Genomic DNA, 21,799 nt, shown 5'->3' with positions numbered 1-21,799 from the left:
TTTAAAAGCGAGAAAGATGACTTTGAAAAATATTTAAATTTTAGTTTTCTGTTTCAAAATCGTTTTTTTGGTTGAAAACTTTATTATTTTGGCAGAAAATTCAACTATACGGTTGAAAATAAACTTTTTGGGTAGTATATTTAACTTTTTTAAAGAGAATTCGCCTTTTTCTCGTTTTTTTTTAGCTTATGCGAACACAATTAATAAAACCAAGAAGCAAGTCGAACTATTTTTAATTGAAATTTGATCGTTTTTAGTTTAAAATTAAAGTGTTTGGTAGAAATTTAACTTTTTTGTGGAGAATTCATTTTTTTTTGTCAATAGATTATCGTTTTGGCTTGAAAATTAAACTTTTCTGTTGAAAAATCGCCTTTTTGAGTTGAAAATTTTATTATTTTTGTAGAAAATTCTCTTTTTTCGGTTAAATGCGAACTGAAATATTAAGACCAGTAAGAAAACCCAACTATTTTTAATTGTAAATTGATCGTTTTTAGTTTACAATTGAGGAATTTGGTAAAAAATTAACTTTTTAAATAAAAATTTATATTTTTCGGTTGAAAAATCAACTGTTTTGTGAAAAAATCCTCGTTTTGCGTTAAAAATTTCACTTTGCTGTTGAAAAATCGTCTTTTTTGGTTGAAAACGTTATTATTTTGGCAGAAAATTCAACTATTTGGTTAAGAATGAACTTTTGGGTAGTTATTTTGATTTTAATTTTTCTATTTTTCATTTTAAATTGATTGATTTTAGTTAAAAATTGAACTATTTGGTAAACAATTAACTTTTTAAATAAAAACTTTAATTTTCGGGTTGAAAAATCAACTTTTTTGTAAAAAAAATCCTCTTTTTGGGGTAAAAATTTCTCTTTTCTTTTTAAAATGAGTCTTTTTTGCATGAAAATTCTATTATTTTGGTATAAAATTAACTTTTTCGTTGAAAATTTATCTTTTTGTCAAAAAATCATCGCTTTCGCTTCAAAATTCAACTTTTCTGCTGCAAAATCGTCTTTTTTGGTTGAAAATTTTATTATTTTGGTAGAAAATTCAACTATGTCGTTGAAAATTAATTCTTTTTTTTTATAAAAAATTCTCTTTTTACGGGTAAATGCGAACTGATTTAATAACACCAATGAGAAAATCCAACTATTTTCAATTGAAACTAATTTTTTTAGCTGAAAGTTTAATTTTTCTATTTTTGGTTGAAAATTGATTGTTTTTAGTTTACAACTGAATTATTAAGTGTAAAAAGAACTTTTTTGTAAAAAATTTATATTTTCGGGTTGAAAAATCAACTGTTTTGTGAAAAAAATCCTCGTTTTTGGGTTAAAATTCCACTTTTCTTTTTAAAATGAGTCTTTTTGGCATGAAAACTCTATTTTTTAGTAGTAAATTTATATTTTCGGGTAGAATATTTAATTTTTTTGCAGAGAATTCGCCTCTTCTCGATTTTTTTTGCTCAAATACGAACAGAATTAATGAACTCAATAAGAAAATCCAACTGCTTTCAATTAAACCTAATTTTTTAAACCAATAATTTAACTTTTCAATTTTTTAAAAAATTTGATCGTTTTTTAATTGAAGTATTTGGTAGAAAGCTAACTTTTTTGTTGAAAATTCATCTTTTTTTGTCAAAAAATCATGGTTTTGGCTTGAAAATTAAACTTTTGTGTTGCGAAACCTTCTTTTGGGTGTGACAATTTTATTATTTTGGTAGAAAATTTAACTATTTGGTTGAAAATTAACTTTTTGGTAGTGCATTCAAGTTTTCTTTTTTTTTTGTAGAAAATTCATAAATTCGGGTAGTATATTTAACTGTTTTTTGCAGAGAATGCGCCTTTTTTAGTTTAAATTCGAACAGAATAAATTAAACCGATAGGAAAATTCAACTACTTCAAATTTACATAAATTTTTTTAACTGATATTTTTAATTTTCTATTTCAGGTTGAAATTTGATCATTTTTAGTTTTTAAATTGAAGTATTTTGTAAAAAATTAACTTTTTTTTGTTGAAAATTCATATTTTCGAGTTGAAAAATCAACTGTTTTGTAGAAAAATGTTATTTTTTGATAAAAAAAATTTAACTTTTCGAAAATTCGTATTTTTGTGTTGAAGATTCTATTATGTTGGTACAAAATTCTCCTTTTAAGGTTAAATCCGAACTGTATTAATAAGGCTAATAAGAAAATCCAAATATCTTTTATTGAAATTAGTTTTTTTTTAACTGAAAGTTTAATTTTTCTATTTTTGGTTGAAAATTGATTGTTTTTAGTTTACAACTGAATTATTAAGTGTAAAAAGAACTTTTTTGTAAAAAATTTATATTTTCGGGTTGAAAAATCAACTGTTTTGTGAAAAAAATCCTCGTTTTTGGGTTAAAATTCCACTTTTCTTTTTAAAATGAGTCTTTTTGGCATGAAAAATCTTTTTTTTTTGTGGGAAAAATTCATATTTTCGGGTAGCATATTTATTTTATTTGCAGAGAATTTGTCGTTTCTCGTTTTTCTTTCGCTTAAATGCAAATAGAATTGATAAATTCAATAAGAAAATCCCACTATTTTGAATTAAAATTAACTTTTTTAATTAAAAATATAATTTTTTCATTGTTGGATGTAGATTGGTTGTTTTTAGTTTACAATTGAACTATTTGGTAAACAATTAACTTTTTAAATAAAAATTTGAATTTTCGGGTTGAAAAATCAACTGTTTTGTAAAAAAAATCCTCTTTTCGGGGTAAAAATTTCTCTTTTCTTTTTAAAATGAGTCTTTTTTGCATGAAAATTCTATTATTTTGGTATAAAATTAACTTTTTCGTTGAAAATTTATCTTTTTGTCAAAAAATCATCGCTTTCGCTTCAAAATTCAACTTTTCTGCTGCAAAATCGTCTTTTTTGGTTGAAAATTTTATTATTTTGACAGAAAATTTAACTATACGATTGAAAATGAACTTTTTGGGTAGTATATTTAAATTTTTTAAAGAGAATTCGCCTTTTTCTCGTTTTTTTTTAGCTTATGCGAACACAATTAATAAAACCAAGAAGCAAGTCGAACTATTTTTAATTGAAATTTGATCGTTTTTAGTTTAAAATTAAAGTATTTGGTAGAAATTTAACTTTTTTGTTAAAAATCCATTTTTTTTGTCAAAAGATCATCGTTTTGGTTAGAAAATTAAACTTTTCTGTTGAAAAATCGCCTTTTTGAGTTGAAAATTTTATTATTTTGGTAGAAAATTATCTTTTTCGTTTAAATGCGAAATAAATTAATAAGATTAATAAGATTAACAAGAAAAACCAACTATTTTTAATTAAAAATAATTTCTTTAACTGAAAGTTTAATTTGTCTGTTTTTCATTGTATATTTATATTTAATATAAATTTTCAACAAAAAAGTTCGTTTTCTGCCAAATAGTTCAATTGTAAACTAAAAACGATCAATTTTCAACCAAAAATATTAAAGTTAAATTTTTTATTAAAAAAGTTAATTTTAATTCAAAATAGTGGGGTTTTCTTATTGAATTTATTCATTCTGTTCCCATTTGAGGGGGAGAACACCAGAAAATGGCGATAGTTTTTGAAAAAAAAAAGAAAAAAACCGAATTCTTTGCGAAAAAGTTGAATACACTAGAGAAAGTTAATTTTTTAAAAACAAAAGTGGAATTTTTAACCCCAAAAAGAGAATTTTTTCACAAAACAATTGCTTTTCAACCCAAAAATGTAAATTTTTATCAAAAAAGTTAAATCTATACATTTCTATAAATCTATATATTTCGGGATGAAAAATCAACTGTTTTTTAAATGCGTCTTTTAGGGTTGAAAAATCTTTTTTTTTTTGTAGAAAATTCATATTTTCGGTTAGTATATTTAACTTTTTTGCGGGGAATTCGCCTTTTTTTCCTAAAATTTAAAATAGTTAAATTTAAAAAAATATATACTTTAACTCTTTTACATAATAAGATGAATTTTAAACAAAAGATTCAAATTTCAAAAAATAAAAATTTAATTTCAACCAAATAGTTGTTTTTTCAAGCAAAGAAGTCGAAAGTTTTAGAAAAAAAGTTGACTTTTCAAACAAAAAGTGTGCATTTTTAACCCAAATGTTGATTTTCATTTCCAAACAAATAGTTGGATTTTCAGTAAAAAATTTAGTTTTTTGACCAAACAGCCTCAAAATTTTGACATAACCGTAGCATTTAGTACCAAATAGTTGAATTTTCAAGCCAAAAAGTTTAATAGTTGATATTTGAAAGACAAAAATATAATGAATTTTCAATAAAATCGTTAAATTTGCAAAAACCAAATAATTAGATTTTCGACAAAATACATAAATTTTGTAATATACTAAGATCAATTTTAAACAACAAATTTAATTTTAATCAAATAGTTGAATTTTCAAGCTAAAAGTCAAAATCTTTAGAGAAGCCGGAAAGTTTTATTTCCAACAAAAAGATTTAATTCCCAACATCAAATTTAATAGTTTATATTTTAGAAAAATAACTTTTAAACGAAATAGATCAATTTTTCATCAACGAGTTAAATTTACAAAACAAATAATTAAATTTTTAATAACACATTTATTTTTTTATCAAATAGTTCAATTTTTAAGATAAGAAGTCGAAATATTTTGAAAAAATGTTGACTTTTAAAGCAAAAAATGTGCATTTTTTATCACAAAGTTAATTTTTATTTTCAAACAAATATTTGGACTTTCAATTAAAAATTTAGTTTTTTTTACCAAACAACTGAATTGACAACCAAATAATTTATATTGAAAGAAAGAGACAAATTTTCAACTAAATCTTTAAAATTCTAAAATCTCTAAAAATTTTAATGAAATAATTAAATTTTCAAATTAAATAATTAAATTTGCAACAAAATAATTGCATTTTTAATCAAGCACTTGAATTTGTTTACATGACAAGATGAATTTTAAAAAGAAAATTCAAATTTTTAACAACAAACAATGCATTTTTCAACCAAATAAATGATATTTCAAGCTAAGAAGTCAAAATCTTTAGAAAAAAGTTGATTTTTAAACCAAAAAATATTCATATTTTACCACAAAATTAATTTTTCAATTTTTAAGTAGGAAAGTTTTATTTTAAATAAAAATATGTAATTCCCAGCATAAAATTGAATTGCTGATATTTTAAAGAAAAAAATATAATGAGTTTTAAACGAAATAGTTCAATTTTCAAACCAAATCATTTAAATTTTCAACAAAATAGTTGAATTTTTTAAAATAGTTGAATTTTTTAAAATACTTGAATTTTTTTAAATACGAAGATGAATTTTTAAAAAAGTCAAATTTTCAACAACAAAATTCAATTTCAACCAAATAGTTGAACTTTTAAGCAAAAGAGGTGAATTTTCAACACAATGGTTAAAATTTTGACTAAACAGTTCCATTTTCAACCACACAGTTAAATTTTCAAGAACAAAACATTAATTTTTTAGAGGCAGTTGAATTTTTAAGCCGAAAAGTTTTATTAAAAAAAGAAAAATGAATTCATAAAGAAAAATTTAATTGTTGATATTTCAAAGAAAAAAAACAGAATGAATTTTCAACGAAATAATTAAATTTTCAACCAAATTATTGCACTTTTAACCAAATAGTGGAATTTTCAACCTACAAAGATGACTTTTGAACCAATAAAGAGGAATTATTAACAAAAAACGTGATATTTGATATTTTTACTAAAAAAGATCAAATTTCTATCAAAATGGATGAATTTTAAAAACAGAAAGGCAAATTTTTAAGAAAATAGTTTAATTATAAGAAAATATTTAAATTTTCAAAATACAAAGATTAATTTTTAACCAAAGGGTCAATGTTTTAATGAACAAATTAATTAATTGAAAAATGCAACCACAAACAATCACAATTTCAACCAAATACTCGATTAGTTAAATTTTCAAGCAAAAAAAAGCAAACTTTTTAGGGGCGGCAGAAATAATAGTAATAATTAATATTTAAAATAATAAAGTCAAATAGATTTTCAACAAAATATTTCAATTATCAATGAAATTATTGAATTTTTAATTAATTCGATAAAGTATTTAAATTTTCAACCAAAAATATAAATTTTCAACAAAAAAGTTAATTTTTAACTAAATAGTGGCATTTGTAACCAAAAAAAAGGACAAATTTTCAAATCAAGAAGATGAGGGTTCAATAAAAAAATACGAATTTTAGACCTAAAAATATCAATTTTTAATCAAAAATGGAAAAGTTACATTTGAAGTCAAAAAATTAATTTATAAAAAAAAAACGAAATTATAAAAAAAGAGTTAAAATTTTCTACCAAACAGAGGGACTTTCCAAAAAAAAGACGAATTTTCAACAAATAAAAATTATCCAATCAAGAAAAAAAAAGTCCATCCGAATGGAAAATCTGTATTTGTTGAAAATTCGTTTTTTTGTTTGAAAAAATCCGTCAATTTTTGTAGAACAGTTATTTTCTTAGTTTGAAATTTTCTCCGTTTGGTCAAAAATGTAATTGTTTGTTTAAAAAATGATCGTTTTTTGGGTCAAAGTTGACCTTTTTGTTGAAAAATCATATTTTTGGGTTCGATATTCAATTGATTTACAGAAAATGCGCTATCTGGCTTGAAAGTTCAACAATTTGGATGATTTTCTTTTCTTTTCTTAACTGAAAAAACTTTATTTGTTGAAAATTTACCATTTTGTTCGAAAAATCCATCTCTTTTATTGAAAACTTAACTATTTTCTAGAAAACTCGTATTTTTTGGTTTAAAATGCAACTGTTTGCTTAAAAATTAATTGAAAATAAGCAGAAAATGCGTTTTTTGCCATGAAAGTTCAACAATTTCTAGGAAATTTTATTCCTTTCTTGACTGAAACCACTTTATTTGTTCAAATGACGCCTTTTTGTCGAGAAAATACATATCTTTTATTGAAAATCGAACTATTTTGTTAAAAATTCGCTATTTTTTAAATTCAAAATTGTGAATTTTGAAATCTTCTCTGTTTGGTCAAAACTGTAACTGTTTGGTTAAAATTTTTTTTTTAGTTGTATATTCAATTGCTTTACAGAATATGCGTCATCTGTCTTGAAAGTTCAACAATTTGGATGATTTTTTTTCTTTTCTTGACTGAAAAAACTCTATTAGTTGAAATCTGACCTTTTTGTTCGAAAAATTCATCTCTTTTATTGAAAATTTAACTATTTGGTAGAAAATTCTTCTTTTTTGGTTAAAAATTCAACTGTTTGCTTGAAATTTAATTGAAAATAAACAGAAAATGCGTTTTTTGGGTTGAAAGTTTTCAACAATTTCTAGGATTTTTTTTCCTTTCTTGACTGAAAAGTATTTGTTGAAAAATCGCCTTTTTCGGAAAATTCATATATTTTATTGAAAATTTAACTATTTTGTTGAAATTTCGTTGTTTTTTTTTATTAAAAATTAATTTATTTAACTTAAAATGTAACTTTTCCATTTTTTATTGAAAACTGATCTTTTTTTGATAGAATACTTATCTTTTTGGTTTAAAATGTTCTATTTTTTGGTTAAAAATGCAATTGTTTACTTGAAAATTAATTGAAAACGCATTTTTGGCTTGAAAGTTCAACAATTTCTAGGAATTTTTTCCCTTTCTTGACTGAAAAGTATTTATTTACTGAAAATTCATCTTTTTGGTTAAAAATTGATCTTTTTTCTACGGAAATTCGTCTATTTTTGAAGAATAGCCATCTTCTGAGTTTGAAATTTTCTCTGTTTGGTCCAAACTGTAACTGTTTGGTTAAAAAATAACTTTTTTTGGGTTGAATATTCAATTGCTTTACAGAAAATGCGTCATCTGTCTTGAAAGTTCAAAAATTTGGATGATTTTTTTTTCTTTTCTTGACTGAAAAAACTCTATTAGTTGAAAATTTACCTTTTTCTTCGAAAAATTCATCTCTTTTATTGAAAACTTAACTATTTTGTAGAAAATTCTTCTTCTTTGGTTAAAAATGCAACTGTTTCCTTGAAATTTAATTGAAAATAAACAGAAAATACTTACCTTTTTGGTTTAAAATTTTCTAGTTTTTGGTTAAAAATGGAACTGTTTTCTTGAAAATTTGACTGCTTTGTAGAAAATTCTTTTTTTCTTGTTTAACTTTGCTAAAAAATTTTCACTATTTGGTTAAAAATTCAACTCTTTTGTTGAAAATTTAATTATTGAATTGCAAATTTTGGAAAATATTATTATTTTTAAACAAGAAAATTCATTTTTTCCACCCTGAATTTATAACTTTTAATATTTAGATGAACTTTTTGGATATTTTAATTAACGTACATTCACGCCTAGTAATCCCAGCAAAATGTGAAGCCTGTGCGCCTGAACTTTTGTCTGTACAAAAACCATCGTGTGATCGTGAAAAGTTCTGCAAATCAGAGCAGCTAAAATCGCCTCTCGATCCTTTTCTCTTTCTTTTCGAATACTGAAAAATCGGATTCAAGTTGATAAAAATTGTTTTTATTTAAACTACCAGCGAAAATTTTCTACACGCTTTTTTGTTCTTTTTTTTCGAGCTAATGATCCAAAATTGAAGGGAAATTTTCAACTTTTATGAAAAGATATTGCAAAAATACGCAAAATGTTGATGTTTTCGAAAAATTGGAATAACCTTGTAGATAATTAATATTTTTTAAACAAACTTGGTGCAAGATAGTGAAAAAATTAAAAAATTTGTCTGAAAATCATTGTTCTTTATTTTGAGACTTTTTAACATAATCTAGGGAGAAAATTCTAAAAACAAACAATTCGGCAAAATACTATGGATTAGAAAAATTTAAATAAATTTATTTTTATCAAGAATATTTATTAATTTATTTACCATTAATTTCTTTATCTTATTCAATTATAATTTTTTTTAATTTAATTTAACTTCAGTTGATAAAATTATTACTTTAACATTAAACTATATAGCTTTTGTTTAATTTATAATTATTATGTTAATGTATAATTTGATATTTATTATTTTCATATTTACAATTTAAAATGAGACCAAACAAACCTTAAAAACACGTTAATTATTTACAGTTATTCCATTTTTCCAAAACTATAAAAATAGGTAATAGGGTAATTTTTTCACGAAAAGGGGGAAAAATAGAGCAAAGATTAAACATAATTTTCAACATGTAGAATAAAAGACACAATATTTTTATAAAAATTCAATTTTCAACAGTTGATTTTTTTACTGTTGATCATTTAGCTATCAATTTTCTTCAATTTTCCAAAGTTGAAAAATAATTTTTCTCCCATATTTAGCAGTTAAATATTTTTTTTTTCAATTTTCAGCAATCGATTTTTTATTTTTAGCAATTTAATTTTCATCTATTTAAAATTTTATTATCAGTTTTCTTCAATTTTCAGCTGTTAATAACTTAATTTTCAATTTTCAAAAGTTTAATTTTCTACTGTTCATAAATTAAATATCAGTTTTCTTCAAGTTTCAACAGATGAAAATTAAATTTTCTCCAATTTGAAACAGTTGTATATTCAATTATCAATTTTCAGTTTTCTTCTATCATCAATTAAATTTTCTACTGTTGATAATTCAGTTTTCAAATATTTTTTCAATCTTCAACCGTTCAAAATAAAATTTTCTGAATTTTTCAACAGATTAATATTTACATTTCAATTTTTTTTTTAAATTTCCTACAATATAATTTTCATGTGTTACAAATTTAATTATCAATCTTCTTCAGTTGAAAATTCAATTTAGATTTTTCATCAATTTTCGAACATTCAATTGAAGAAAATTGAAATTTCAACACTTAAAAATTTAAGAAAATTTAATTTAAATGTTTTTTAATTGAATTTTTAACAGATAAACATTTTAATTGAAAACGATGAAAATTAAATTGTTAAAAAATAATTGTTAAATTTAATTATCAACTTTTAAAACTTCAAAAATTGAAGAAAATTGAAAGTTAATTTTTCAACTATTAAAATTTCAATTCTTAACTGTAGTAAAATTTTCATTTTCAATTTTTTTCAATGGAATTTTCAACAGTTAAGAATTACATTTTGAAATATTTGAAAATTAAAATGCTAAGAATTAGAAAAAAAATCAAAATTTAATTTTCAACTGCTGAAAATTAAAAAAGTTAAAGATAATTGAATTTTTAACTATTGAAATTGGAAGAAATTTTTTAATTGAATTTTTAACAGACAAAAATTTAAATTGGAAACGCTGAAGATTCAACTGTTAAAAAATATTATTTTACTTTAATTTTCAACTATTGAAAATTAAAAAATTGAAGAAAATTGGAATTTGAATTTTCAACTATTAAAACTTGAATTCTTAACTCTAGAAAAATTCAGAAAGTTTTCATTTTCCATCTTTTTCAATTGAATTTTCAACAATTGAGAATTACAGTTTGAAATGTTTAAAAATTAAAATGGTAAGAATTAGAAAAAAAATCAAAATTGAATTTTCAACTCCTGAAAATTAAAAAAATTAAAGATAATTGAATTTTTAAGTATTGAAATTGGAAGAAATTTTTTAATTGAATTTTTAACAGACAAAAATTGAAATTGGAAACGCTGAAGATTCAATTATTAAAAAATATTTTTTTACTTTAATTTTCCACTATTAAAACTTGAATTCCTAACTGCAGAAAATTCAGAAAGTTTTCATTTTTCATATTTTTCAATTGAATTTTCAACAATTGAGAATTACAGTTTGAAATGTTTAAAAATTAAAATGGTAAGAATTAGAAAAAAAAATCAAAATTGAATTTTCAACTGCTGAAAATTAAAAAAATTAAAGATAATTGAATTTTTAACTATTGAAATTGGAAGAAATTTTTTAATTGAATTTTTAACAGATAAATATTTTAATTTCTATCTGTTGAAAATTTAATTATAAATAATCATCAGCTAAAAATTCAATTTCGAATTCTCTTCATTTTGGACCATTAAATTTTAAGTTTTCTTAATTTTCAAATAATTTAAATACCACATGTTAAAAATCGAAGAAAATTGAAAAAAGAAATGTCAACTTTTAGAAATTCAACTCTTTAAAAATGAAGTAAATTGAAAGTTCATTTGTTAAAAATTTTAAAAAATAAAAAATGGAATTTTCAGTTCTTTAAAATTTTAGGAAAAATTAAATTTCAACCGCTGAAACTTTAAGGAGATTGAAATTTCAATGGTTGAAAGTGTAATTAAATTATTAATTTAATTTTCAATTCTTTTCAATTGAAATTTTAACTTTTTTTAAAAAATCAAAAACAGAAAAAAACTTTTACTTTTATTGCAACGTAAACTGTTGAAAATTTAAAAAAAATTTAATTTTCAATTACGGAAACTTTAAGCAAATTGAAATTTCAACTGTTAAAAATTTAAGAAAATTTAATTTTCAATCTTTGAAATTGTATTTTTAACAGTTGAAAATGTAATTTTTATCTTTTGAAAATTCAAATGTTAAAAACTATTAAAAAATTAAAGTGAATTTTCAACCGTTAAAAATTGAGAAAAAAATTTAAGAATTTTCAACAGTTGATAAAAATTCAATTGATGAAAATTAAAGAAAAATGAAAATTTAAAGTTCAGCTGTTACAAATACAACTGTTAAAAATTGATAGTTGAATTTTTAACGGTTAAAAATTCAATTCCTGCCAACTAAGGAAATCGAATTAAATAAATAAACATTTCAATTCATAAAAAATTTTGATATTTGATGAATATATAAGAAAATTTCATTTTCAATGTTTTTCCAACTGAATGCTTAAAAATTTAATTTTCAAGCGTTGAAAATTGAATGATTAAATATTTTAAAAACAAATTTTTATTTAATTTTCAAATGGTTGAAAATTTAATAAATTGAAGAAAATTAAATTTTCAACTATTGAAACTTGAATTTTTATCTTTTAAAAATTCAATTATCAAAATTCTTTAGTTGAAAATACAATTACCAATCTTGTTTAAAATTCAATTTTCGAGCTTTGAATTCTGAATATTCTGAATATTCAAAACAATTGAAGTTTCACATGTTGAAAAATGAAGAAATATGAAAAATGAATTTACAACTGTTAGAAATTCAAAATTAGAAAAAACAAAATTAACAATTTAATTTTCAATTGTTGAAGATTTAAGAAAAATGTTGAAAATTAAAAAAATTTCAACTGTTAAACATTTAAATAATAATAAAGGAAATTGAATTCTTAACTGTTGAGAACTATAGAAAATTTAAATTTCCACTGTTGAATATTTTAGAAAATTTAATTTTTAATGTTTTTAAACTGATATTTTAAAAACTCAAAATTGAATTTTCAACCGTTGAAGATTAAAAATTAAAGAAAACTAAATTTTTAAATGTTGAAATTGGAAGAAAATTGAATTTCTATCTGTTGAAAATTCAATTATAAATATTCATGAGTTAAAAATTATATTTTCAATTTTCTTCATTTTCGAATTTTAGAAATTCAACTTTTACAAATTAAAGTTATTTTGGAAGTTCAATTGTTCAAAATTGAAAAAAAAAATAAAATAAGAAATCAAATTTTCAGTTATTAAAAATGTAAGGAAATTAAATTTTTTAAATTCAAAATTTTTTTTTCAAATTTACATTCAAATATTAACAGTTGAAAAACTGTTTAAGATTGAAGAAAATAAAAAATTCCAATTGTTGAAAATTTAGTTTTCAACTAATGAAACTGAAAAAAGTGGATTTTTCAACTGTTGAAATTTGAAGAAAATTGAATTTCTATCTGTTGAATTTTTAGTTTTTTATTTTCAAATAATTAAAATACCACATGTTAAAAATCGAAAAAATGGATAAACGAATTTTCAACTTTTAGGAATGCAACTTCTTAAAATTGAAGTTAATTTGGAACTCCAATTGTTCAAAATTGAAAAACAAAATAAAAAATCGAATTTTCAGTTCTTAAAAATTGAAGGAAATTAAGTTTTCAACTGTTGAAAATGGAGTAAAATTAATAATTTAATTTTCAATTTTTTTAAATTGATATTCTAACATTTTTGAAGACAAATTAATATATTTTTTAAAATTTTACATTCAAATATCAACAGTTGAAAATGTAATTGTTTAAAAATGAAGAAACTAAACAATTCAATATCAGAAAATTAAAAAACAATTTCAACTCTTAAAAAATTTTAAAAATCCAATTTTTATTTACTGAAACTTTAACAAACTTGAAATTTCAACTTTTAAAAAATATAAGAAAATTTAATTTAAAATGTTTTAAATTGTATTTATAACAATTGAAAACAAATTTCGATAATAGTTGATTTTTTCGAAAACGAATCGCCATTAGGTCGTTGAAAATTCATTCAGGGCGATATATAGAAAATAAATAATAAAAAAAAATTGTTAAGTAAACAATCTGTACATGTTTAAAATTGTTCTAAAATTTAAAAACAAGAGAATATTTAAAGAGAAAAGGGGTAAGTTTTTCGAGAATAGATAAAAATAATTTTTCAAAAAAGGGCAAATTATGCCAAATTTTTGTATTGTTATTTTTAAAATTATGGCACTTTAGCAGCAGCTAAAAAATAGGCGAGTAGATAATATTTCCACTGGTAGTATATGTTTTTTTTTAATATTTTAATATTGTTACCGAATGAATTCCTGTCTGAGATTGAAGGCAACATTTTCGTTGCTATCGACAAAAATTTTGATGGGTTTTTCTAAGGAAACGGCAGCCAAGTCCTTTACTGCTTCAGTCATTGTGGCTGAGAAAAGAATCGTTTGTCTAGTTCTGCAACACTGTTTCACGATATGCTTCATTTGCTCCGCAAAATATTCATCCAACATTCTGCAAAATTTATCTTTCTTTAACTCTGGTTCAACTCAAAAGAATTCAAGAGGATTCACGACGAATATAATAGAATTTTATAGAATTCAAAGACATTAATAAATTTAAAAAATTTTTCGAGAACTCGAAAATTGAAAATAATTCGAAGAATTTAAGGGAGTTCAAAATAATGCAGGGTAAATTAAAAAACCTTCAAGCTAAATCTAAAAGAATTCTACGTCATTAAAAGAAATTAATAAATTGAAAATAAATCAAGAATTACAAAATTGAAGTTATTTGAAGAATTCAAAAGAAATGCAAGAAAAAAAATTGAAAAGACTTGAAAAGAATTCTGAAGAGTTTAAGGGAAATTTAAAAGGACTCAAGATGAATTTAAAATAATTCAGTATGATTCAAAGGCCTTAATAAATTGAAAATAAGTCAACAATTCCCAAATTATATCGGAATTTTTAAAACTGAAGAATATTAGAAGTCAAAATGATTCAAAGTGACTCTAAAAGAAATTAATAAAGTTTAAAACTCTTAGAAATTTGAAACAATTCAAGAATAACAAAAGAAAATAATTTAAAGAATTCAAAAGAATTGAAAGAGCATGGAAAAGAATTGAAAATACTTCAAAAGAACTCAAGAGGATTAACGATGAATCTAAAAGATTCCAAAATAAGCAGAAAAATTTTTAAAAATGCAAAGAATTTAATAATTTAAAACATTTCAAATGAAAAAAATAGAAAAGAATTGAAAAAATAAAAAATAATAACAAATTTAAAAAAATACAAAACATCATTTTAAAAATAAAAATTGAAAATAATTCAAGGTAAATTCAAGAGAATTCTACAAAATTCTCTTGAATTTACTTTGAATTATTTTTTTAAATTGAAAACTTGATTTTATTAAAAAAATGATTCAAGGTGAATCTAAAAGAATTTAATATAATTTAAAATCCTTCATGAATTAAAAAAATTCAAGAATTACAAAAGAAAATAATGCATAGAATTCAAAAGAATTGAAAATACTTTAAAAGAACTCAAGAGGATTAACGATGAATCTAAAAGAATCCAAAATAAGCAGAACATTTTTTTAAAAATCAAACAACTTAACCATTTAAAACATTTCAAAGAATGAAAAAATGGGAAATAACAAAAGTTTGAAAATGAAAACTTGAGGAAAATTCAAAGAATTCAAAACATTATTTTTGAAACAAAAAATGAAAATAATTTATGGTAAATTTCAGAGAATTCTACAAAATTTTCTTGCATTTACTTTGAATTATTTTTTTAAATTTAAAACTTGATTTTATTAAAAAAATGATTCAAGGTGAATTTAAAAGAATTTAATATAATTCAAAATCCTTGATAAATTGAAAACAATTCAAGAATTAGAAAAGAAAATAATGCATAGAATTCAAAAGAATTCAAAAGAATTGAAAATACGTTAAAAGAACTGGGGAGGATTACCGATGAATCTAAAAGAATTTAAAAAAAGCAGAAAAATTAAAATAAATTTAAAGAATTTAATCATTTAAAACATTTCAAAAAATGAAAAAATGGAAAATGGAAAAAAAATTAAAAATAATGAAAATTTAAAAGAAATCAAAGAATTCAAAAATTATTTTTAAAATAAAAAATGCAAATAATTCAAGGTAAATTCAAGAGAATTCTACAAAATTATCTTGAATTTACCTTAAATTATTTGTATTTTTTTAAATTTAAAACTTGATTTTATTTTTAAAAAATTATTCAAGGTGAATCTAAAAGAATTTAATATAATTCAAAATCTTTCATAAATTGAAAACAATTAAAAAATTATGAAAGAAAATCATGCATAGTATTCAAAAGAATTAAAAAGAATTCAAAAGAATTTAAAATGCATGGAAAAGAATTGAAAATACTTCAAAAGAACTCAGGAGGATTAACGATGAATCTAAAAGAATCCAAAATAAGTAGAAAATTTTAAAAAATTCAAAGTATTTAATAATTTAAAACATTTAAAAAAATAAAAAAATGGAAAAGAATTGAAAAAATTAAAATAATAGAGAATTTAAAAAAATTCAAAACATTATTTTAAAAATTAAAATTGCAAATAATTCAAGGTAAATTCAAGAGAATTCTACAAAATTCTCTTGAATTTACTTTGAATTATTTTTATTATTATTTTTTTAATTGAAAACTTGATTTTATTTAAAAAATGATTCAAGGTGAATCTAAAATAATTTAATATAATTTAAAATCCTTCATGAATTAAAAAAATTCAAGAATTACAAAAGAAAATAATGCATAGAATTCAAAAGAATTGAAAATACTTTAAAAGAACTCAAGAGGATTAACGATGAATCTAAAAGAATCCAAAATAAGCAGAATTTTTTTTTTGAAAAATCAAAGAATTTAACCATTTAAAACATTTCAAAGAACGAAAAAAATGGGAAATAACAAACTTTTGATAATGAAAACTTGAGGAAAATTCAAAGAATTCAAAACATTATTTTTTAAACAAAAAAATGAAAATAATTTAAGGTAAATTCCAGAGAATTCTACAAAATTTTCTTGAATTTACTTTGAATTATTTTCTTAAATTTAAAACTTGATTTCATTTAAAAAATGATTCAAAGTGAATCTAAAAGAATTTAATATAATTCAAAATCCTTGATAAATTGAAAACAATTCAAGAATTACAAAAGAAAATAATTCAAAGAATGCACAAGAATAAAAAAAAATTGAAAATACTTCAAAAAAACTTAGAGGATTTACGAAGAATCTAAAAGAATCCAAAATAAGCAGAAAAATTCGAAGAAATTCAAAGAATTTAATCATTCAAAACATTTCAAAGAATGAAAACATTTAAAATAATAAAATTTTTTTAAAAATCAAAGAATTCAAAACATTATTTTAAAAATAAAAAAATGCAAATAATTTAAGGTAAATTCAAGAGAATTCTAAAACATTCTCTTGAATTTACTTTGGATTACTCTCATTATTTTTTTTATTTAAAACTTGATTTTATTTAAAAAATGATTCAAGGTGAATCTAAAAGTATTTAATGTAATTCCAAAACCTTGATAAATTGAAAACAATTCAAGAATTACAAAAGAAAATAATGCATAGAATTCAAAAGAATTGAAAATACTTTAAAAGAACTCACGAGGATTAACGATGAATCTAAAAGAATCCAAAATAAGCAGAAAAATTCAAAGAAATTCAAAGAATTTAATCATTTAAAACATTTCAAAGAATAAACAAATTTTTTAATAATGAAAATTTAAAAAAAATCAAAGAATTCAAAACATTATTTTTATAATAAGAAAACGCAAATAATTTAAGGTAAATTCAAGAGAATTTTAAAAATTCTCTTGAATTTACTTTGGATTATTCTTATTATTTTTTTTTTATTTAAAACTTAATTTTATTTAAAAAAATGAGTCAAGGTGAATCTAACAGAATTTAATGTAATTCAAAATCATTGATAAATTGAAAACAATTCAAGAATTACAAAAGAAAATAATTCAAAGAATTCACAAGAATTAAAAAAAATTGAAAATACTTCAAAAAAACTTAAAGAGGATTTACGAAGAATCTAAAAGAATCCAAAATAAGCAGAAAAATTCGAAGAAATTTAAAGAATTTAATCATTCAAAACATTTCAAAGAATGAAAACATTCAAAATAATAAAAAAATTTAAAAAATCAAAGAATTGAAAACATTATTTTTAAAATAAAAAAATGCAAATAATTTAAGGTAAATTCAAGAGAATTGTAAAACATTCTCTTGAATTTACTTTGGATTATTCTCATTATTTTTTTTATTTAAAACTGGATTTTATTTAAAAAATGATTCACGGTGAATCTAAAAGAATTTAATGTAATTCAAACTCCTTGACAAATTGAAAACATTTCAAGAATTATAAAAGAAAATAATGCATTGAATTCAAAAGAATTCAAAAAAATTGAATATACTTTAAAAGAACTCAAGAGGATTAACGATGAATCTAAAAAAATCCAAAATAAGCAGAAAAATTCAAGGAAATTCAAATAATTTAATAATTTTAAACATTTCAAAGAAATCAAAGAATGAAAAAGAATTAAGAAATTAAATATAATAAAAACTTTTTAAAAAATTCAAAGAAATCAAAACAAAACATTTTTAGTAAAAAAATTCGAAAAATTGAAGGTGACTTCTAAACAATTTTCTTGAATTTACCTTGAATTTTTTGCATTTTATTAAATAAAAAAATTGATTTTATTGAAAAAACGATTCAAGGTGAATCGTAAAGAATTAAATATAATTCAAACCCCTTAAGGAATTGAAAACAATGCGAGAATTACAAAAGAAAATAATTCAAAGAATTCACAAGAATTAAAAACAATTGAAAATACTTCAAAAAAACTTGAGAGGATTTACAAAGAATCTAAAAGAATCCAAAATAAGCAGAAAAATTAAAAGAATTTAATCATTTAAAACATTTCAAATACATCAAAAAATGGAAAAGAATTAAAAAAATTAAAAATAATGAAAACTTAAAAAAAATTCAAAGAAATCAACACAAAAAAATTGTTTAATAAAAAAAATTCAAATAATCCAAAGTGAATTCAAGAGAATTCTTTTGAATTTACCTCGATTTTTTTGTATTGTTCATTAAAAAATTGATTTTATTTTTTAAAAAATGATTCAAGGTGAATCTAAAAGAATCTAATATATTTCAAACCCCTTAATAAATTGAAAATATTTCAAAGAATTCAAAAGAATTGAAAATACTTCAAAATAACTCAAGAGGATTTACGATCAATTTAAAATAATCAAAAATAAGCAGAAAAATTACAAGGGATTCAAGGAATTTAATTATTTAAAACAATTCAAAGGATTAAAAAATTTTAAAAGAATTAAAAAAATTAAAAATAATAAAAACTTTTAAAAAATTCAAAGAAATCAAAACAACAAAATTTTCAATAAAAAATTTATTTGATTAAAAAAAGTGTTCAAAGTGAAATTAAAAGATTTTAATATAATTCAAAACCCTTAATAAATTTCAAACAATTCAACAATTACAGAAAATAATAATAATTCAAAGAATTCAAAATAACTCAAGAAATTAATTAATTCGAAACATTTTGAAGTAAAAAAATTACACGAATGTTCGAATTTCAAAGAATTTAAAACCTTTTTAAAATTAGAAACAGTTTAAAGAATTTGAAAGGATTCAAGATAAATGTAATTTATTTCTAATAAAACGATTCAAAACATTTAAAAAGTCAACGTGAATTCAAGATAATTCCAATAATTAAAAAAATAAAAAGAATTTAAAGAGTGATTCGAGATGAAGATTAATTCTTTTTTTTATTCAAAGAATTTAAAGAATTAAACAAATTCAAGAGAATAGAACAAAATTCAAAATAATACAATATAAATTAGGGGAATTCGAAACAATTAGAAAATTAAAAAAAAAGATTTACAGGAATTCAACAGAATTCAAGGTGCCTTCGACAGAGTTCAAGATACATTAAAAAAATGGAACAAAATTTTTTCTAAATAATTAAGAACAATTAAAAAAATTAAAAACACTTCAAAGAATTAAAAAAAATCTAGATAAATTCGCAATTCTTTTTAAATTGAAACAATGTCAATAATTGAACAAATTCAAGGCCGATGAATTAAAAATGACAATTAAACCGACAATTAAAAAAAGTTAAAGGTAACAAAATTTAAAAAATATCACGGTTTCCAAAAATAAATAAAAAGATTAATTAGAAACAGTTTAAAGAATTTGAAAGGATTCAAGATAAATTTAATTTATTTCTCATTGAAACGATTCAAAGAATTAAAAAAAGTCAAGGTGAATTCAAGATAATTCCAAAAATTTAAAGAAAATTAAAAAAATTTGAAGAATTAAAAAAATTGGAAAGAATTCAAAGTGAATTGACAGAATTTGGAAACATTCAAAAGAATTCAAAGTGTAGTCCACAGGATTCAAGATGAATTAAAAAAATTTTTTTTAATTTTTTATTGAAAAAGCATTTAAAGACTTCAAACATTCTTAAAAAATTTTGGAAATTCAAAACAGTTTGAAGAATTTAAAAGATCCCAGATGAATTCAACAGGATTCAAAATGCATATAAATTCAAATTATATTTCAAAATAACACAATTCAAAGAATTAAGCCAATTCAAGAGAATAGAATAAAATTTAAAATAATTTAATATAACTTAAGAGGATTCAAAACAAATCAAAAAATTAAAAAAATATTGACAAGAATTTAACAAAATTCAAGATACATTCAAAAAATGAAAAAAAATGAATTTTGTTAAAAAAATAATTAAGAACCATTTAAAAAAAAATTTTAAATTGAAACAATGTAAACAAATTCAAGGTAATTCAAAGATGAATATAAAAGAATCCAAAATAAGCAGAAAAATTAAAAGAAATTCAAAGAATTTAATCCTTTAAAACAATTCAAAATTTAAAAGAATTGAAAAAATTAAAAATAATGAGACCTTTAAAAAAATTCAAAGAAATGAAAATAAAAGAAGTTTTAAATAAAAAATACAATTAATTCAAGGTAAATTCAATGAGAATTCTTAAGAATCCGATCAAATTCAAAGACCTTCATAAATTGAAATAAATTCATGAAATACAAAATAAAATAATTCAAATAATTAAAAGAAAATACAAAATGTTTCACAAGAATTCAAGAGGATTCAGGATTAATCTAGAAGAATTCAAAACTGTCAGAAAAAATTCAGAAATTAATGAAGAACAATTAAAAAAAATGAAAAACATTTCAAAGAATTGAAAAAATCTAGATAAATTCACGACTTTTTCAATTTAAACAATTAAACAAATTCAAGGTGAATTCCAAGAGAAATCGAAAAATTTAAAGAATTAGGAAATTTAAAACAAATGAAAGAATTAAAAAGATTTAAGAAGAAAAATAAAAAAAATATATAAAAAGAAAGGTGCACCTAAATTAAATCCTCGTTTTCCATTTGAATTTTTTTTCCTACGATTATGAAGAAAATAATAAAAAAAGGAATGAAGAAAAAAAATATTTTGAATATAAAAAAAACGTCCTTTTTATCCTATAATTTTAAAAAATGGCTCTAAAAACGAAAATAAATTACTTAAAATTGAAACCTTTTAATTCTATAAGTTTTAGAACATTTTCCTCTAAAAATAAGAAAACTATTTCTTACCTGTCTGCTTCGTCCAAAATTAGGACTTCAATACTGTCCAAGGAAAAGGATGGAGTGTTCGCTAAATGATCAATTAAACGTCCCGGCGTTGCGATAACAATATCAGGGTTTTTCCTCATAACAGTTTCCTACAACGAAAAATAAATACAAAAATCGAATAAGTTAAAAAATAAGTAACTAAAAATTGGTAAAGTTTGAAAAAAAAATCCCGACATTCGTGTTCTTCACAATTATAAAAATAAAAACATATGTAAAAAAAGTATTTTAATTTAAAAACTTGAAAAATAAAAACATAGCTAAATAATTTATAAAAAAGATTGAAAAAATTGGTAAATAATAAAGGAGAAACTATCAAATTTGGATAATACCATTTCAAAAGTTAAAAGTTAATGGGAAAAATATTTAAAATAATTAATTACATAGGAATAAAACGATAAATATATAAATTGCCAAGCAAAAATTTTTTAATCAAAAAAATCTACCCATACCTGGGTCGTAATGTATTTATTTATTTTTGCTTCGTTAATTTTTTTTTTTTGCTTTTCTATTAAATTTGCTTCTGTAATGGTATCGTTAAAAATGAAGAGTTTTCAATTTTATTTTTTAAAAATGTTTCTAATTTTTTATGACTTATTTGGTTATTGCTGCAAGTTTTTCAATTCGGAGACTTTTTAAAAAATATGTTTTTACATAATTGTGAAGAAAACCAAGACAGGGAGTTTAAAAAATTTTAGTTATTTTTTTTAATTTAGTTTTTTCTATGAATTTTTAATTTTTCTATTTTTTACTCAAGAGACTTTTAAAAAATATTGTTTTATTTATAGACTTGTTAAGAACAA

At 20.9% G+C, this 21,799-nt stretch overlaps 1 protein-coding gene across 1 annotated transcript in view; it reads right to left on the bottom strand.

Annotated features, from left to right (window-relative positions):
• Positions 1–21,084, bottom strand: part of LOC117174048 (probable ATP-dependent RNA helicase DDX27) — a 36,029-nt gene extending 14,945 nt beyond the window's left edge. Inside the window, exons 1-3 of the mRNA XM_033362701.1 lie at positions 20,961–21,084; positions 13,586–13,783; positions 8,292–8,436 (exon numbers count right to left, since the gene is read on the bottom strand). Of these exons, the coding sequence (XP_033218592.1) occupies positions 8,292–8,436; positions 13,586–13,783; positions 20,961–21,079 (462 nt within the window). The 5' untranslated portion in view covers positions 21,080–21,084. The remainder of the gene's footprint in view (positions 1–8,291; positions 8,437–13,585; positions 13,784–20,960) is intronic.
• Between the last annotated feature and the right edge of the window lie 715 nt (positions 21,085–21,799).

The sequence above is a fragment of the Belonocnema kinseyi genome, chromosome 1 (genome assembly GCF_010883055.1).
Source record: "Belonocnema kinseyi isolate 2016_QV_RU_SX_M_011 chromosome 1, B_treatae_v1, whole genome shotgun sequence".
NCBI classification, from domain to species: domain Eukaryota; kingdom Metazoa; phylum Arthropoda; class Insecta; order Hymenoptera; family Cynipidae; genus Belonocnema; species Belonocnema kinseyi.
The sequence above is the reverse complement of the archived record's forward strand: the minus strand, read 5'-3'. Positions and strand labels throughout refer to the sequence as shown.